The sequence below is a fragment of the Pipra filicauda genome, unplaced genomic scaffold (assembly GCF_003945595.2).
Source record: "Pipra filicauda isolate LSUMZ 115617 unplaced genomic scaffold, ASM394559v2 scaffold193_size2426894_pilon, whole genome shotgun sequence".
NCBI classification, from domain to species: Eukaryota; Metazoa; Chordata; class Aves; order Passeriformes; family Pipridae; genus Pipra; species Pipra filicauda.
Window position 1 is genome coordinate 1403411 of NW_024104302.1, and position 14507 is coordinate 1417917.

At 53.3% G+C, this 14507-nt stretch overlaps 1 protein-coding gene across 2 annotated transcripts in view; it reads left to right on the plus strand.

Moving 5' to 3' along the window:
- LOC114000920 (acid-sensing ion channel 2) overlaps positions 1-13331 on the plus strand; it is a 370989-nt gene extending 357658 nt beyond the window's left edge. For both annotated transcript variants that reach the window (XM_027745691.2, XM_027745699.2), the window contains exons 4-11: positions 5238-5388; positions 6262-6318; positions 6809-6962; positions 7874-7965; positions 9881-9960; positions 12392-12460; positions 12647-12818; positions 13211-13331. In XM_027745691.2, the coding sequence (XP_027601492.1) occupies positions 5238-5388; positions 6262-6318; positions 6809-6962; positions 7874-7965; positions 9881-9960; positions 12392-12460; positions 12647-12748 (705 nt within the window). In that variant the 3' untranslated portion in view covers positions 12749-12818; positions 13211-13331. The remainder of the gene's footprint in view (positions 1-5237; positions 5389-6261; positions 6319-6808; positions 6963-7873; positions 7966-9880; positions 9961-12391; positions 12461-12646; positions 12819-13210) is intronic.
- The last annotated feature ends 1176 nt before the right edge of the window (positions 13332-14507 follow it).

Consider the following 14507-nt stretch of genomic DNA (forward strand, 5'->3'; position numbering starts at 1 on the left):
TTTGGAGCGAACGCTCCCCATCGGCGGTTTGGGATGTTCAGGGAGGGGTTGGAATCCCTCCTTAGGGTCAGGTGGGGACCCACATGTGGAGGAGGCAGGAGAAGGGCTGAGTGGAGCAGAGTTGATGCTGGCTACGTCCCCAAGGCTGGATTCATGGCACAGCCCAGCTGCAAATGGGGCAGGGAAAGGTTCTTCCCCCAGAGGGTGGTCGGGCACTGAAAAGGCTCCCCAAGGCTCCCCGAGGCTGCCAGAGCTCCAGGAGTGTTTGGACAGCACTCTCAGAGACAGGGTGGGATTGTTGGGGTGTCTGTGCCGGGCCAGGAGTTGGACTGGATGGTCCTTGTAGGTCCCTCCCAGTTCGGGATATTCTGGAATTCCATAAAACTGCCCCAGCCTTGTGCTGGGAAATCTCCGCTTCATTTCCACACGTTTCCCTATTAGATAAAACTAAACATGCAGAAAAAAAACACAGAGATAGCACTTAAAATTAATTGAAGAGAAGAGCTCTGTGGCTGCAGACAGAGCTCTGTGGCTGCAGACAGATGCTGGCAGCTCCCAGGAGCCCCCGTGCCAGGAGCAGCGTGCCAAGGGCAGCAGCGTGGCCAGGGAAAGGGCAGAGCTGTGCTGATCACCCCCCCTCACCCTGACCTGCTTCCCCTCCACTTTTGCCAAGAGCATCTCCTCTTTTCCTTGCGTTTCAGGCGAGCAGGATCCATCCTGCTTTCGAGGAGACGAGCCAATTTGTTCCTTTTCCTCTCGGCAGGTTCGGAACCGATTTTCGGAATCCCTGAGAGCCGGGATCAAGGGGGTTTAAAAAGCATTTAATTCATTAATTAATGACTTAACGATTGCAAAAGTGCGAGGACGTGGGTCTGTCAGCCTCAATTAGAGGCTGAGCCTGGGTTTCTGTGAGCATGAGCCAGCACAGTGCTGGGGAGGGGCAGGTGCCCTTGGAAAGCTGCCACGGCAGCCGAGCAGAATTAGATCCTGCAGGAGCTGAGGGCAGGAACTGTCCCCGCTGCCTTTACCCCTGCCTTGCCTGCTGCTTTTATGTGGTTTTTTTACCTTTTGGTGGCTGGGAGGGTGGGGAGGCCCTGGCACAGGTTGCCTGGAGAAGCTGTGGCTGCCCCTGGATCCCTGCAAGTGTCCAAGGCCAGGTTGGATAAATTTGGAGCAACCTGGGCTGGTGGAAGGTGTCCCTGCCCATGGCAGGGGGTGGCACTGGATGGGCTTTGAGGTCCCTCTCAACCCAAACCACTTTGTGATTTTTGAAGGGTAACAGCATTTCAGAGGGTTCCTGGCAGTCAGTGCTACCTGAGGGTCCTGCTGCTGTGGCTCCAGAGAGGAACTGAGCAGCTGCCTTCAAAGACAGCTGGAAATAAAAGGTCAGGACAGGAGTTGCCACATCAAGGACTTGGTACATTGATGTCTGTTCATCAAAACCACCTAGAGAAGGCAAAGGGAGCTTTCCTGAGAAGAAACTACCTCTAGATGTTGAGGCAGGATGTAGGAGATGGGGCTCCCCTATTCCCTGCAGATCCCCATCCCTACTGAGGTGTTTTTTCCCTCCAGTGAGGTCCCTTGTTCACTGGCTGAGGGAGGACATGTGGAAGCTCAATCTCTGCCCCCCCTCCATCCCATGCTGAGCCCGTCACCGACACTCAGAACGGAATTTAAAGGGCTTAAAAGATTTGTGTGTGTGGCTGTGCTTGGAAAGGAGCTGATACCATCTGAGCCCACGGTTATTTATTCTCCTTTATCACACAACGTGCAACATATGGGCCCCTTTCTGCGCCGCCGATGACTAAACGATGGCATCTGGTGCTCCTTTATATCACAAGTGTAAAGCAAATGAGAAGAGATCCCTTCAGCCAACCCTCTGCTATTGTCACAAACACGCTCGGGGTGGTTTCGTTCCAAGGTGCTGCTTTGCCGGCTCTCGGAACCGCCTCGTTCGGAGCCAGGCGTGTCTCTCAGAGGGGGAATTGCTGGGGATTGGTTTCTTTTTTTTGCTTTAATGCCCCAGCTGGTCCCTGCAGATGGGATCCCACGTCACCTGCTGCATCCTCACACCTGACAGGGCTGTTGGCTGCTCCTCAGACGGGACCTGCCGAGCAGAGACGGGCGCGTGTCGCTCCCGACAGCTGAGTAGCTCTTGGTTGCTGTTGCTTCTCAAAGCAGCTTGAGCAGCAGATTTTGGGAGTGCCAGAGCTCATAGAAACATAGAACAGAATCACAGAATCATAGAATCATAGAACAGAATCATGGGAATAAGACCTCCAAGATCATCAGCCTCTGACAGAATCCCAGCCATGCCCACTAAACCACATATCACAAACTGACGCTTGTTTTTTGAACACTTCAAGGCTGGTGACCCCCCCTCTCCTTGGGCAGCCTGGTCAGTGCCAGGCCACTCTTTCAGTCAAGAAATTTTCCCTGATATCCAACCTGAACCTTCCCTGACACAGCCTGAGGCTGTTTCCTCTCCTCCTGTCCCTTGTTCCCTGGGAGCAGAGCCAGACTCCCCCCTGGCCTCACCCTCCTGTCAGGGAGTTGAAGAGGGAAATAAGGTCCCCCCTGAGCCTCCTTTTCTCCAGACTCTCATGTCCCTCATCCAGCAGCCCACGGGGCAATGCCAGCCCTGGCCTGCCCAGCATCCTGACCAGGGGCTAGAGGTGCTGAGCAGCCCTTGCAGATCTGCTGGGGCTGAACATCAACTGCAGAGTTTTCTGTCTCATTGGCACTTGAGGAATGAGGCCCCATCCCTGGAAGTGTCCAAGGCCAGGTTGGAGGGGGCTTGGAGCAACCTGGGCTAGTGGAAGGTGTCCCTGCCCATGGCAGGGGGTGGGGCTGGATGGTCCTTAATGTCCCTTCCAACCCAAACCATTCCGTGGTTCTGTGCTCTGTTAGGAACTGGGAACCAGAACAGTGCCCATGGGCACAGCAACAAAAGTGCTGGAATTAGCAAACCACTCTGGATTCCTGGATGGGAACTGTTCAGGGCAGAATTGCCCCTAGAGAAGGAATTACTTTGGCTTGACTGAGCTGGGAGCTTGTCCAGCCTGGGATCTTCCCCTGACTCTCTTGTAGCTTCCAGGTGTTGTGCTGCTCCAAGGCAGACTGTTCCCATCCCCTGCTGTCCTCACCATGGGATGTGTCCATCCCAACATCTCATCTTCCTCTTCCTGGCTGCAGTTTAAGCCCATTCTGTTTTTTTAACACCTGGGTGGTTCCTAAGTCAAAGGAGAAGCTTTACCAGCACCACAAGCTGGTGAACATCTTCTCCCAGGTGCTTTGGAGACCTGGAGCTCTGCTCCCACTGGAGGTCTCAAGGAGGACTCCAACAGCTCCCCCCATGATGGATTTGTCACAGTTATCCCAGGTCCATGCCTGAAGGATTCCTGGGGTTGTTATTTATCCAGCAGGATCTGCCCCCACTTCATGGACCATCTCTTTTATCCTCCCTTTCCCACACGTCTCCAGGAGAAACCAACCCAGTCCTTGCCACAGGTCCCGGGCTCACAGTCCATCAACATATGTTTACTTATTTATTTTAGGACGTGATTAATGTTACTACATTTGCTGGAGGAATGTTTTTGTTCTGCCAACGTGCCTTGCCAGCACAAAACGTTCCGTGTTTGGAGCAGAGCACAGCAAATTGGCCTCTGCTTTCAAACACAAGGGAGGGCTGGGGGATGCTATTTTCTGCTCTCCAGCAAGAGGAGTGCAGAGAATTGAGCAAAGATAAAGAGAAACAGAGACTGCTACCAGGCTGCAGACGGGAGAGGAACAAGGTAGATTGGCCAGAGAGAGACTGTTTTTCCTCCTGCACGTTCTGGACTCCTAGTGAAGGTTTCTGGGGGGGGATTTTGTGGAGGTTTTGTGGTATCTTTGTGGTTTTAAATAAAGCAGTAGCAGCAGAGGGTTTGCATTGCTCTGGCCCAGAGCACAGCAACTTCTGAGGTGTGGGCAAATGAGGGAGAGGAGGACATGTTCCCCATCTTCATGGGGTGCCAGGAGAGTGGATACTGTGGATATGGGTCCACAGGGAGAGTGGGTGTTTGGAAAGGGCCATGATTGACTTCTCTGCCTTCTCTGAGGAGGCAGCAAAGTGCTGCCCTGCACCACCTCCCATGGCAGCACCACACTGGGCACAACCATCCCTCCGTGGGGAGCAGGGAGCTTTGGAGGCTTCTTCTGCAGCAGAGCTTGCTAAAGATCCTCACTTGGCCAAAGTCCTGCTGTGGCTTTCCCTTGCTCGGTCCCCTCCTTAAAAACACCATAAAACTGTGCTCTGGGGGCTCCCCTGAGCAAGAGGAGGGAGTTGCTGTGCCCAGTGCTCGCTGCTGGTCCTGTGGTGGGTTGGCTTTGGTTGGATGTCAGGCACCCACCAAAACTACTCTGTCACTGCCCTTCCCAGCTGGACAGGGGAGAGAAAATACAGGGAAAGGTTCCTGAGCTGAGATAAGGACAGGGAGAGATCACTCAGCAATTGCCATCATGGGCAAAACACTCAGCTGGGGGATAGTAATTCCATTTATCGGCAACACAATCAGAGGGGCATAATGAGGAGTAAAATAAATCCTAAAAACACCTTCCCCCACCCCTCCCTCCCTCCCGGGCGCAGAGAGACGGGAATGGGGGACACGGTCAGTTCATCCCACCTTGTTCGGCCACTGCTCAGGGACAGGAGCCAGAGTCCTTTCCCTGCTCCAGTACAGGCTTCCCACAGTTCACAGCCTCCTTCAGGCATCCACCTGCTGCAGCGTGGGCTCCTCCACAGGCTGCAGGTGGATCTCTGCACCCCCATGGTCCTCCCTGGGCTGCAGGGGCACAGCTGCCTCAGCAGGGTCTTCACTAGGGGCTGCAGGGGAATCTCAGCTCCAGAGCCCGGAGCACCTCCTGCCCCTGCTTCTCCTCTGACCTTGGGGTCTGCAGAGCTGTTCCCCTCACAGATTCTCACTCTACTCTGGCTGCAACCACATCTGTGCAATAACATTTCTTTTTTCCTTCTTAAGTGTGTTATCCCTCAATTCCAGATTGGCTCAGCCTTGGCCAGAGGCGTGTCCGTCCTGCAGCCGGCTGGCCTCGGGTCAGTCGGACACGGGGGAAGCTTCCTGCAGCTTCTCACAGCAGCCCCCCCCTGTAGCTCCCTCTATGCCACCAAAACCTGGCCACACAAGCCCAGCCCGGGTCCCCGGTGCCCCCTGACACCCCTCCTCCTCCCTGTCTTGCAGCTGACGTACCTGCCTCCGCCGTGGGGTGAATGTCGCTCGTCGGAAATGGGCTTAGACTTCTTTCCCGTTTACAGCATCACGGCCTGCAGGATCGACTGCGAGACCCGCTACATCGTGGAGAACTGCAACTGCAAAATGGTCCACATGCCAGGTCAGTGCTGGGGGCTGGGACACCCCCAGAGATTGGGTAGAACATGGTGCAAATAATGCCCAGGTTGTGGGTTTGGTCCCTGTAGGGACCATTCCCTCGATGATCCTCGTAGGTCCCTTCCAGCTCAGAATATGCTGTGCCAAGGGAGGTTTAGGTTGGATATTAGGAAGAATTTCTTTGCAGAGAGGGTGCTCAGCCATTGGAATGGGCTGCCCAGGGAAGTGGTGGATTCTCCATCCCTGGAGGTGTTTAAGGACAGACTGGATGTGGGATCAGTGCCATGGGCTGGGAACCACAGCGGGGTTGGAGCAAGGGTTGGAACTTGATGATCTCAGAGGTCCCTTCCAACCCAGCTGATTCTGTGATTCTGTGATTCAGTAGGAGCTCGGGTTAAAGGAGGTGGGAATACCTTTCCCTAAGGAAAGATGGATGCCAGTAGCCTTGTTGGAATGTCCTGAAAGGGGGACAAGGAGTGGCAGAGGGACTTGGGTTTGATTTCCTCTTATAGAATCATTAAGGTTGGAAGAGACCTCCAAGATCATCAAGTCCAACCTTATTTACAGAGTCGTGGAATATTCTGAGTCAGAAGGGACTCACAAGGATCATCGAGTCCAACTCTTGAGTGAATGGCCCATGGAGGGGATTGAACCCATGACCTTGGTGTTATTAGCACCAAGTTTTTATTAATTAATTTATTAATTATTGAGCCCCAGTTGACACCCCCGGGTGATGTTTCCAGCAGCCCCCTCCTCGTTTCGCAGTGGCAGGCAGAGGTGGGGACCAGCCAGGGTCACTTTGCTAAAGGGAGAGGTCGTTGTGTCCCCAGGGAGAGCCTGGTGGTCCCCATGTGATGGACATGTCCTTTCCCTGCAGGGGATGCTCCCTTCTGTACCCCGGAGCAGTACAAGGAGTGCGCGGAGCCCGCGCTCGGTGAGTACCACGAGGGACCCCTGGTGCCACAGGTGCCCCAGCTGGAGGCACTTCCAGCATCCTGGATCCTCCTGGATCCTCCTGGCTGGCAGCACCGGGGGGATCTGGAGCAGCTGCAACCCAGAGAGGGGTTTTGATGAGACCCAACTTTTTGGGAAGGTCTGGGTGCACCCTGGGATAAACTTACTCCTGGTTCTACCTGGGGCGTGGGGTTCCATCAGCACAAAACCCTTGGGATCATGGGCACCCCAGGAGCACCTCTAGGTTTGGGGTTGAGATCAAGGGACCCATTTAAAGTCTGGATTTAGTTCCCCAAGCAGATGCTGGTGTAGCCTCCAGCAAAAGGCCTCTCTCCAAGATGGTGAGAAGTGGGATGAACTGGGAGAGAAATGCCCAGGAGTGACCTCTGGAGCAGAGCATAACAACCTCTGCTCCCACATCTGCTCCCTGCCCCTGACTCCTTGAGATGTAACCCTGTGACCTTCTGCAGGTTTGCTTGCTGAGAAGGACAGCAACTACTGCATCTGCAGGACACCCTGCAACCTGACCAGGTACAACAAAGAGCTCTCCATGGTCAAGATCCCCAGCAAGACCTCGGCCAAGTACCTGGAGAAGAAGTTCAATAAGTCAGAAAAATACATCTCGTGAGTGTTGCCCAAAACTGATCTCCTTTGCTTTATGGGGGAAGTGTCTGTAAAGCCCCATTAGCTCAAACCAGCCCTGGCTGATCCATCCCTAACACAGGGAGGACAAGGGACAAACCCTGAAAGAAATGAGGTGTAGGTTGCTTTCTTCTTAGTAGAAGTGTCTCCAGATGACCTGTGTTCCTTCCCTGGGCTTGTCCTCGTGAGCAAAGCCCATTCCCACCAAAAAAAGTGCAAAAACTCCTCTTCCTTTGACAGGGAAGCCCAGACTTGCTGGCCCTGTTGGAGGTATGGCTGCTCTCTGCCTAACTCTGGGCTGAGAACTTGGGCTTCTTCCAGTCCTGGGCATTTTATTGCCTTGTGTAGGCAGTGAGAGTTATTCCATGTTATTCCATATCCTTTGGATTCTTACTGTTATCATGGAATCAAAGAATCCCAGATTGGTTTGGGTTGGAAGAGACTTTAAAGCCCATCCAGTGCCAGCCCCTGCCATGGGCAGGGACACCTTCCACTAGCCCAGGTTGCTCCAACCCATCCAACCTGGCCTTGGACACTTGCAGGGATCCAGGGGCAGCCACAGCTTCTCTGGGCAACCTGTGCCAGGGCCTCCCCACCCTCCCAGGGAGGAATTGTCATTAAAGTAAAGAGTTATCAGCAAAGTGAGATCCAGAGCTCAGATCCTGAGATATCTCGGGGAAAAATTTTCCAGCTCTCCTAAGGCTTCCAGAGCCCTGGTGGTGCCCTGTGGTCTTGGTCTGCATGAGGTCCAGGTGCTGTGGGTTGCTGAGGATCCCAGAGAGAGAAACAATCAGGACAGGGAGAGGAATAAAGCCCCAAAGTCCCGTTTTTTTTTTCCCTTATCCCAAAGCACTGGTGGCTGCTGGGCTGATGCTGTTTTCTTCTTTGCACAGAGAGAATATTCTTGTGCTGGACATATTTTTTGAAGCACTCAACTACGAGACAATTGAGCAGAAGAAAGCCTATGAAGTGGCAGCCTTACTTGGTAAGGGGGGGTCAGGGGGCAGTTAGGAGCCTGTGGGAGTCCGTGTGTGTGTGGGACAGACGGATGCTCCAAGTGGGTGCACAGCTCATGGAAAATCCCAGCACGGTCCCGACACCTTCCTGGCCATCTCTTACTTCCCTTACACCACCAAGCCATCCCAGGAATGTCCCCGGGACCACATCCAGTCTGTGTCCATGAAGAGCTGCTCCATCTTCATCCCTGCTTGCTCCCAGCACCCCATTATTTGGGAATCCCGGGCTGAGCAGGCGCTGGGTGCTCTCTGTGGTGCCCCCCATATGCTGGAAGGGCAGTGTGTGGAGAAGGGCAGCTCAAAACCATCTACCCATCACCTCTTCCCTGCTCCAAATCCATCCTCCTTCCCAGCCAGGCCAGCCAGACCCCTCTTTGCCTTTGCCTGATGGAGGAGGTGGAGGAGATGTTGGGTTGCTCAGCCTCAAACTGAGGCTTTGTGGGTGCCAGCTACAGGTTTGGGTGCTTGGGACCCGCTGGGTTTGGGGGTGTTCAGTCAGGAGAAGCAAGTATGGTCTGTGCCCACACTCAGCCTTGCAGCCTCCCTGTGTGCCATCCCAAATCCCTGGATCCCTGGAGTGCAGGGAGTGATCAGCACCTTAGAAAGGTCATCCTGGGTTCTGGACACCCCAGGATGGGGACACTGAGGGAAGCAGTGCCCCATGGGGTGCCCCCCCTGCACACATGGCCCTGCCAAATGCACGTGGTGTGAGCCCTCCTGCCCCTGCTGTGGGTTCCAGTGAGGATGAGGAGGCTGGTGATGAAGCCTCTTTGACACAAACCTCTTAACTTGTAGGACCTCACATGACCCTCCTTGCCAGGACACCGGGGCTTTGGGCAGAGCCTCCTCTTCCCACAGCCCTCAGCCCCTGTGGAACCAGCACTTTGCCCCCAAACTCTTCTCTCCCTCTTTCCTCTCTGTCTCATGGACCCCCCACAGCAGAGATCCCTTCACCCCTCCACCCACAGGTGCCTTTGCTCTGGGCTGCAGCTGATCCAGGGGTGTTTTGGAGCAAAATCCATGTGATTTGTCCTCCCTGAAGCCACGGTTTGGCAGAGCAGCACAGCTCATGTCAGCACTTGTCTTCCCAGCACATTCCTGGAAGCCTCCTTTCCCAGTGGTTCCTCCTCCTCAGCCCTGGGGGACTCAAGCACAAGCCTTGAGATGCTTCCCTAAAAAAAACCCAGGCCGCCTCCCTTTCCTCCCTTTGGCAGGTTTGGGTTTTTTGGGTGGCTCTGGGGACATTACCTAATTCTGCTCCAGCATCTTCCTCCTTCCCCCGCCCAGTTTGGGAATTGGGTGTTGGGATTCCTGGGATGAAGCCTGCTGTCTGACTGGCAGATGGCTTCCTTGGATGCCAGTGTGTGGCACTGCATCCTCATTAGGCTCCCAGCTGATGGCCTCGTTAGCAGGAAAAGTGCTTTGGTGGCCAACGAGGTCCTTCCTGGGATGCTGTTCATGGCCTTGGAGCTGCTGGGCTTTCTGGGGGTGCATCTCCCCACTCTTTTAGGGGTGGCAGCACCACGGCTTCGGGATTAAAGGAGGTGGGAATACCTTTCCCTAAGGCAAGAAGGATGCTGATAGCCTTTCTGAATCGGGGCAAGACCTGGAAGAGAGACACGGGCGTGGTTTCCCCTTGTGGAATCATTGAAAGACTTCCAAGATCATCCAGCCCAACCTTGTTTAGCCCCAGCTGACACCCCTGGGTGGTGTTTCCCTGGGTGATGTTTCCCTGGGTGGTGCTTCCAGGAGCCCCCTCCCCGTTTTGCAAGGAAAGGCCCCCATGGCAGGGGAAGGTGGGGACCAGCTGGGGTTCCCTTGGCTAAAGGGAGGTTCCTTGTGGTCCGTGGTCACAGGCTCTGGGAATGTTGTTGTCTCTCCTAGGTGACATTGGAGGCCAGATGGGGCTGTTTATCGGTGCTAGCATCCTCACCATCCTAGAGCTCTTCGATTATATATACGAGGTAAGGCCCTTGTCCTGTCACCTGAGTCCTTGGAAGGCTCTGGGTTTGCCAGCCTTGGTGCCAGGCTGGAGCCTCCATGCCCCGTTTGCCCACGTGGATTATCAGTTTTAATTAATAATACCATGTAATTAAGGCTCTACAGTAGTGGGTTGTGAGTGTGAAGTGTGGTGAGGAGGTTCCTGGGTTGGGTTGGGCCCATCCAGTGCCACCCCCTGCCACGGGCAGGGCCACCTTCCACCAGCCCAGGTTGCTCCAAGCCCCGTCCAACCTGGCCTTGGACACTTCCAGGGATCCAGGGGCAGCCACAGCTTCTCTGGGCAACCTGTGCCAGGGCCTCCCAGGAAAGGATTTGCTCCCCATATCCCATCTAAACCTACTCTCTTTCAGTTTAAAGCCATACAAGGAGGATGCAAACACTTATGGAGAAAAGGAGTTCCCAGCAAATTTGGTACATCCCAGCTCAAGAACCTTTGTCCTTGTCCCTGGGAAAGTTTTTCCTCCTAATTCAGCTCATATTCTTGTTCTCTGGGAGTTTCAGAGCAAGGGATTTGGGGCCTTGCCCCCACATATCCAATATCTCACACCTGCCCAGTCCAGCTCTCCCACAGCCCTGTCCTTGTCCTGTACCATGATGGGACCAGGGATTTTTAATCCCAGGGGATATTGCAGCTGTGAGCTCCCTGGGACATCTTGAAAAACCCCTTAATGTTATTAAAGTTGGGATGCTGACTTTATTTCTTAAGACAGTCCCTCCCCCTCTCAGCCCCTTGTGGGCAGCTCTCAGCACTTGGCAGCATTATTCAGCACTGAAATATATTGAAAATTACAAGCATAAAGCTCATAATGGCAAAAAAACTCTGTGCCTCAGTTTGTAGCTCAGCTGAATGCACAAATATTTCATTAAAATCCCCTACTCCCAGCTTTCTTGTTGTTTTTTTTTCATAAGAAGTTAATAAGAATCCTCGCAAAGTTTGGATTTTTCTTCTCTGATTTACTGCTTTATTTGACATCTGCTTATAAACTTGTCAAATAGTTTCCTTTTGCTGTTTTTTTTTTCTTTTGTTCTTCTTTTTGGGCAAACATGGCCCAAGACTCACCCTGGCCCCTTGGAGAGGCTCCCTCTGCCCACCTGGGGATGCACCAGGAGGTTCACCTGGCTGTTCCCTACGTGGGGCATCTTCATGGTCACCTGGCACAGGCGTTTCACCCACACCAGACAGGGAGAAAAAGAATAAAAATGTCTTAAAAATGCCTATTTTACACAGTTGATCTGCTCAGGGCTTCCCAAAGAGGGGGTTTCAAAAGCACACTGAAAACCATTTTCAGCCAAAGCATTTGGAAACTCTTGAGATTTCCAGCAAACAGCTACAGCTTATTTTTCTGGTGGATTAGCCAAAGGTGGGTGAAATATTGACCCTAAAGGTGCTTTTTTTGTATCATTCACTTGGCAAAACCCTCCTCGTGGTCCTGCCCCGGGGCAGAGTCATGTTCCTGGGCTCCTGGAGGTCCTGAATTCCCCCCAGCAGCCCTGAATACCAGCCAGCATCCACCTCCCTTCCTTAGGAACTGACCCAGTTTTTCATGTTTTTAGCTTGCTTCTTGGGTTTTTTTCTCTTTTCCCCCAGTGGAAGTTTTCCAGAAAAACACTCACTTTTCAACCTTTCTGGGATCTCCCCTGAAATTTCATTCTCAGCAGCAGCTGCCAGGGAAATAAAGTGGCTGTGAAGGGAAAAGGAGCTCAGGGAGCTGGGAGCTTTCAACAAAGCCCCAGATGGGTTTCAAAAATGGAGTTTGGGTTGGTTGTTTTGTTTTTTTTTTCCCACGTGAAGAATTCAGTTTTGACACGTGGGGTGGCTTTAACATGGAATCACAAATGGTTTGGGTTGGAAGGGACATTAAGGATCATCCAGTGCCACCCCCTGCCATGGGCAGGGACACCTTCCACCAGCCCAGGTTGTTCCAAGCCCTGTCCAACCTGGCCTTGGACATTCCAGGGATCCAGGGGCAGCCACAGCTTCTCTGGGCAACCTGTGCCAGGGCCTCCCCACCCTCACAGGGAAGGAGTTTCTTCTCAGTATCCCATCTATCCCTGCCCTCTGGCAGTGAGAAGCCATTCCCTGTGTCCTGTCCCTCCATCCCTTGTCCCCAGTCCCTCTCCAGCTCTCCTGGAGCTTCTTTAGACCCTGGAAGGGGCTCTGGGGTCTCCCTGGATCCTTCTCTTCTCCAGGTGAGCACCCCCAGCTCTCCCAGCCTGGCTCCAGAGCTGAGAGGCTCCAGCCCTTGGAGCATCTCCCTGTCTCCTTCTGCATATCCTTTGCAGAGTATCCCCCAAACCCATCCCATTCCCCGTGCCCTCGGAGCCGTTGGATGAGGGCAGCGCAGATCTCCTGCCCGTCCTTCCCACCGTAACCCAACCTCCTTCCTTTCGCAGCTGATCAAGGAGAAATTATTAGACCTACTTGGGAAGGAGGAAGAGGAGGGGAGCCATGATGAAAACGTGGTAAGGAGCCCCCCTGGGAGGCAAGAGGAGACCCCCCCGCGCTCGGCTCCGTGCGGACGCTCCGGTTGTTTCCCAGAGGATTGACGCTGCCGTGGCTCGGCCTGAGGAAGGAGCCGGCGGTCGGGGAGGGCCAGGGAGCATCCAGCAGCCCTGGGATAACCCTGTCCCCTGCTGTCCCATCCGCAGAGCACTTGTGATCCCATGCCAAACCATTCGGAAACCATCAGCCACACTGTGAACGTGCCGCTCCAGGCCACGCTGGGAACGCTGGAGGAGATCGCCTGCTGACACTTGACTGCTCCACAGGGCCAACACCCAAGGAAGGAAAACTGCACAGGAAAGCAGGGACCCAGCTCAGGTTTGCAACGGGGGAAAAAAAAAAAAATGATAATAATAAAAAAATAAAAAATAAATAAATAAAAAATTTAAAAAAAAAAAAAAGGAAGAAACCGCTATGCATTAAAATAATATAAATATATATATTATATATATACTCTGCCAAAACCAAGCGAGAGGCGCCTTGGACTTGACTCGTGTTGTCCTTTCCTGTGTGGGGGGGTTTGTCTTCAAGATGTGAAGGCAGCAGCTCATTTTTGAACTGTACAAAGCAGAGACCACCACCACCACCAAACCCAAAAGTGAAGCCCCGCCATCCCCACAAACTGCCAAATGTACAAAGCACTTGCATGCCAGGTCTTTTTATGGCAGCATATTCCTATCTGTCTTTATAAGCTCTGTTCCTCTTTGCAGTCTCTGATTTTCACTACCAGAAGGAAATGGCCCAGCCATCCCCTGAAATCACCATTACTAACGTCGTAGGCTGAAAATTAGAATAAAGAAACAAAAAGTCGCAGCTCTCGGATTCTTCTTACGTTCTTGTCCTTCGTGTCAGTCTGTGATGAATCTTAAGCTAAGCCAGGCCTCCCGAGGCCGGGCCACCACCGTCACCCCAAGGTGAGCATCCCTGGAGAGGGGCCGGAGCGGGGGCTCCCGGTGGATCTGCTGTGTCCTGCTCCTCCGTCTGCAGTGCCTGGATAGTCCGTGTGTGGTGGGTGGGCACAGGGCGGGGCGGGGGGGGGCTTTATTTTAGTTTATTTTAATTATTTTTTTTTATATTATTTTTTAAATATTTTTTTTTTCATTACTTTTCCCGTTAATGGATTCTGTGCTTTCTCCTCGTTCTCATGACTGATATTAAAGCTGGTCTTGTGGAAATGGCCAGGCTGTGTCATGTCTGCCTTGCCCTCCCCCCCCACCCTCAAAGCTGAAGCCCCTGGCGCAGTCTCAGCACCAGGACAAGCCCATTGTGGGAGCTCATCTCATTCCTCAGCCCTTTTCCCCTTCCAGCACATCCTCACACAGCTCTCGATGGGGTGGGTGTGATGCCATGGCCATGGCCAGCACAAGTCACCCAAATCTGCTCCATCACCAAAGCCTGGAGTCCATCCCAAGCTCAGGCTCCCCAGCAGTGCTCCCAGCTTTCCCAAGAACATGGCTCTTGGCTTTTCCTCCAGCAGCCAGGCTGGAGATCCTCTCTGGCTGCTGCAAAGCTTTTCCCTACTCAGCAGGGTCCTCCTTCAATTAAACATGAGCTGAGGCAGCAAAGAGCCACAGGGACACATCCCACGGGCTGTTTGCCTGCAGTCCCCTCCTCCCTGCCTCCCTCTGCAGCACCAGGGACTCTGCAGCCCCTCAGCATTTCCCTCCCTTAGGCAAAAGTGGTTTTCTCCCTTAGGCAAAAATGTCAAAAAAAAACAATACCTGGTTTGTGGGATTGAACACACCCAGAAACCTTCCCCGAGCAAGAAGAGGCCTCTCAGACATCAAGGAGCAGCAGAGAGGTTTCAATCCAGTCCTCTCCAAGCTGGCAGAGAAGGGCTTGAGGGATGTGTGCTGAGATGTGTGGCCTCCAAAGGGTTTACTCCAAGAGTCATTTCCGTGCATAGAAAATTTTCCACTGTGCAGTTTATTAAATCTCCATTAAAAGATTTTGGTTGAGTCATTGGAAGTCTGCTGGAGCTCGATGAGGTGGGACACCACAGGATGC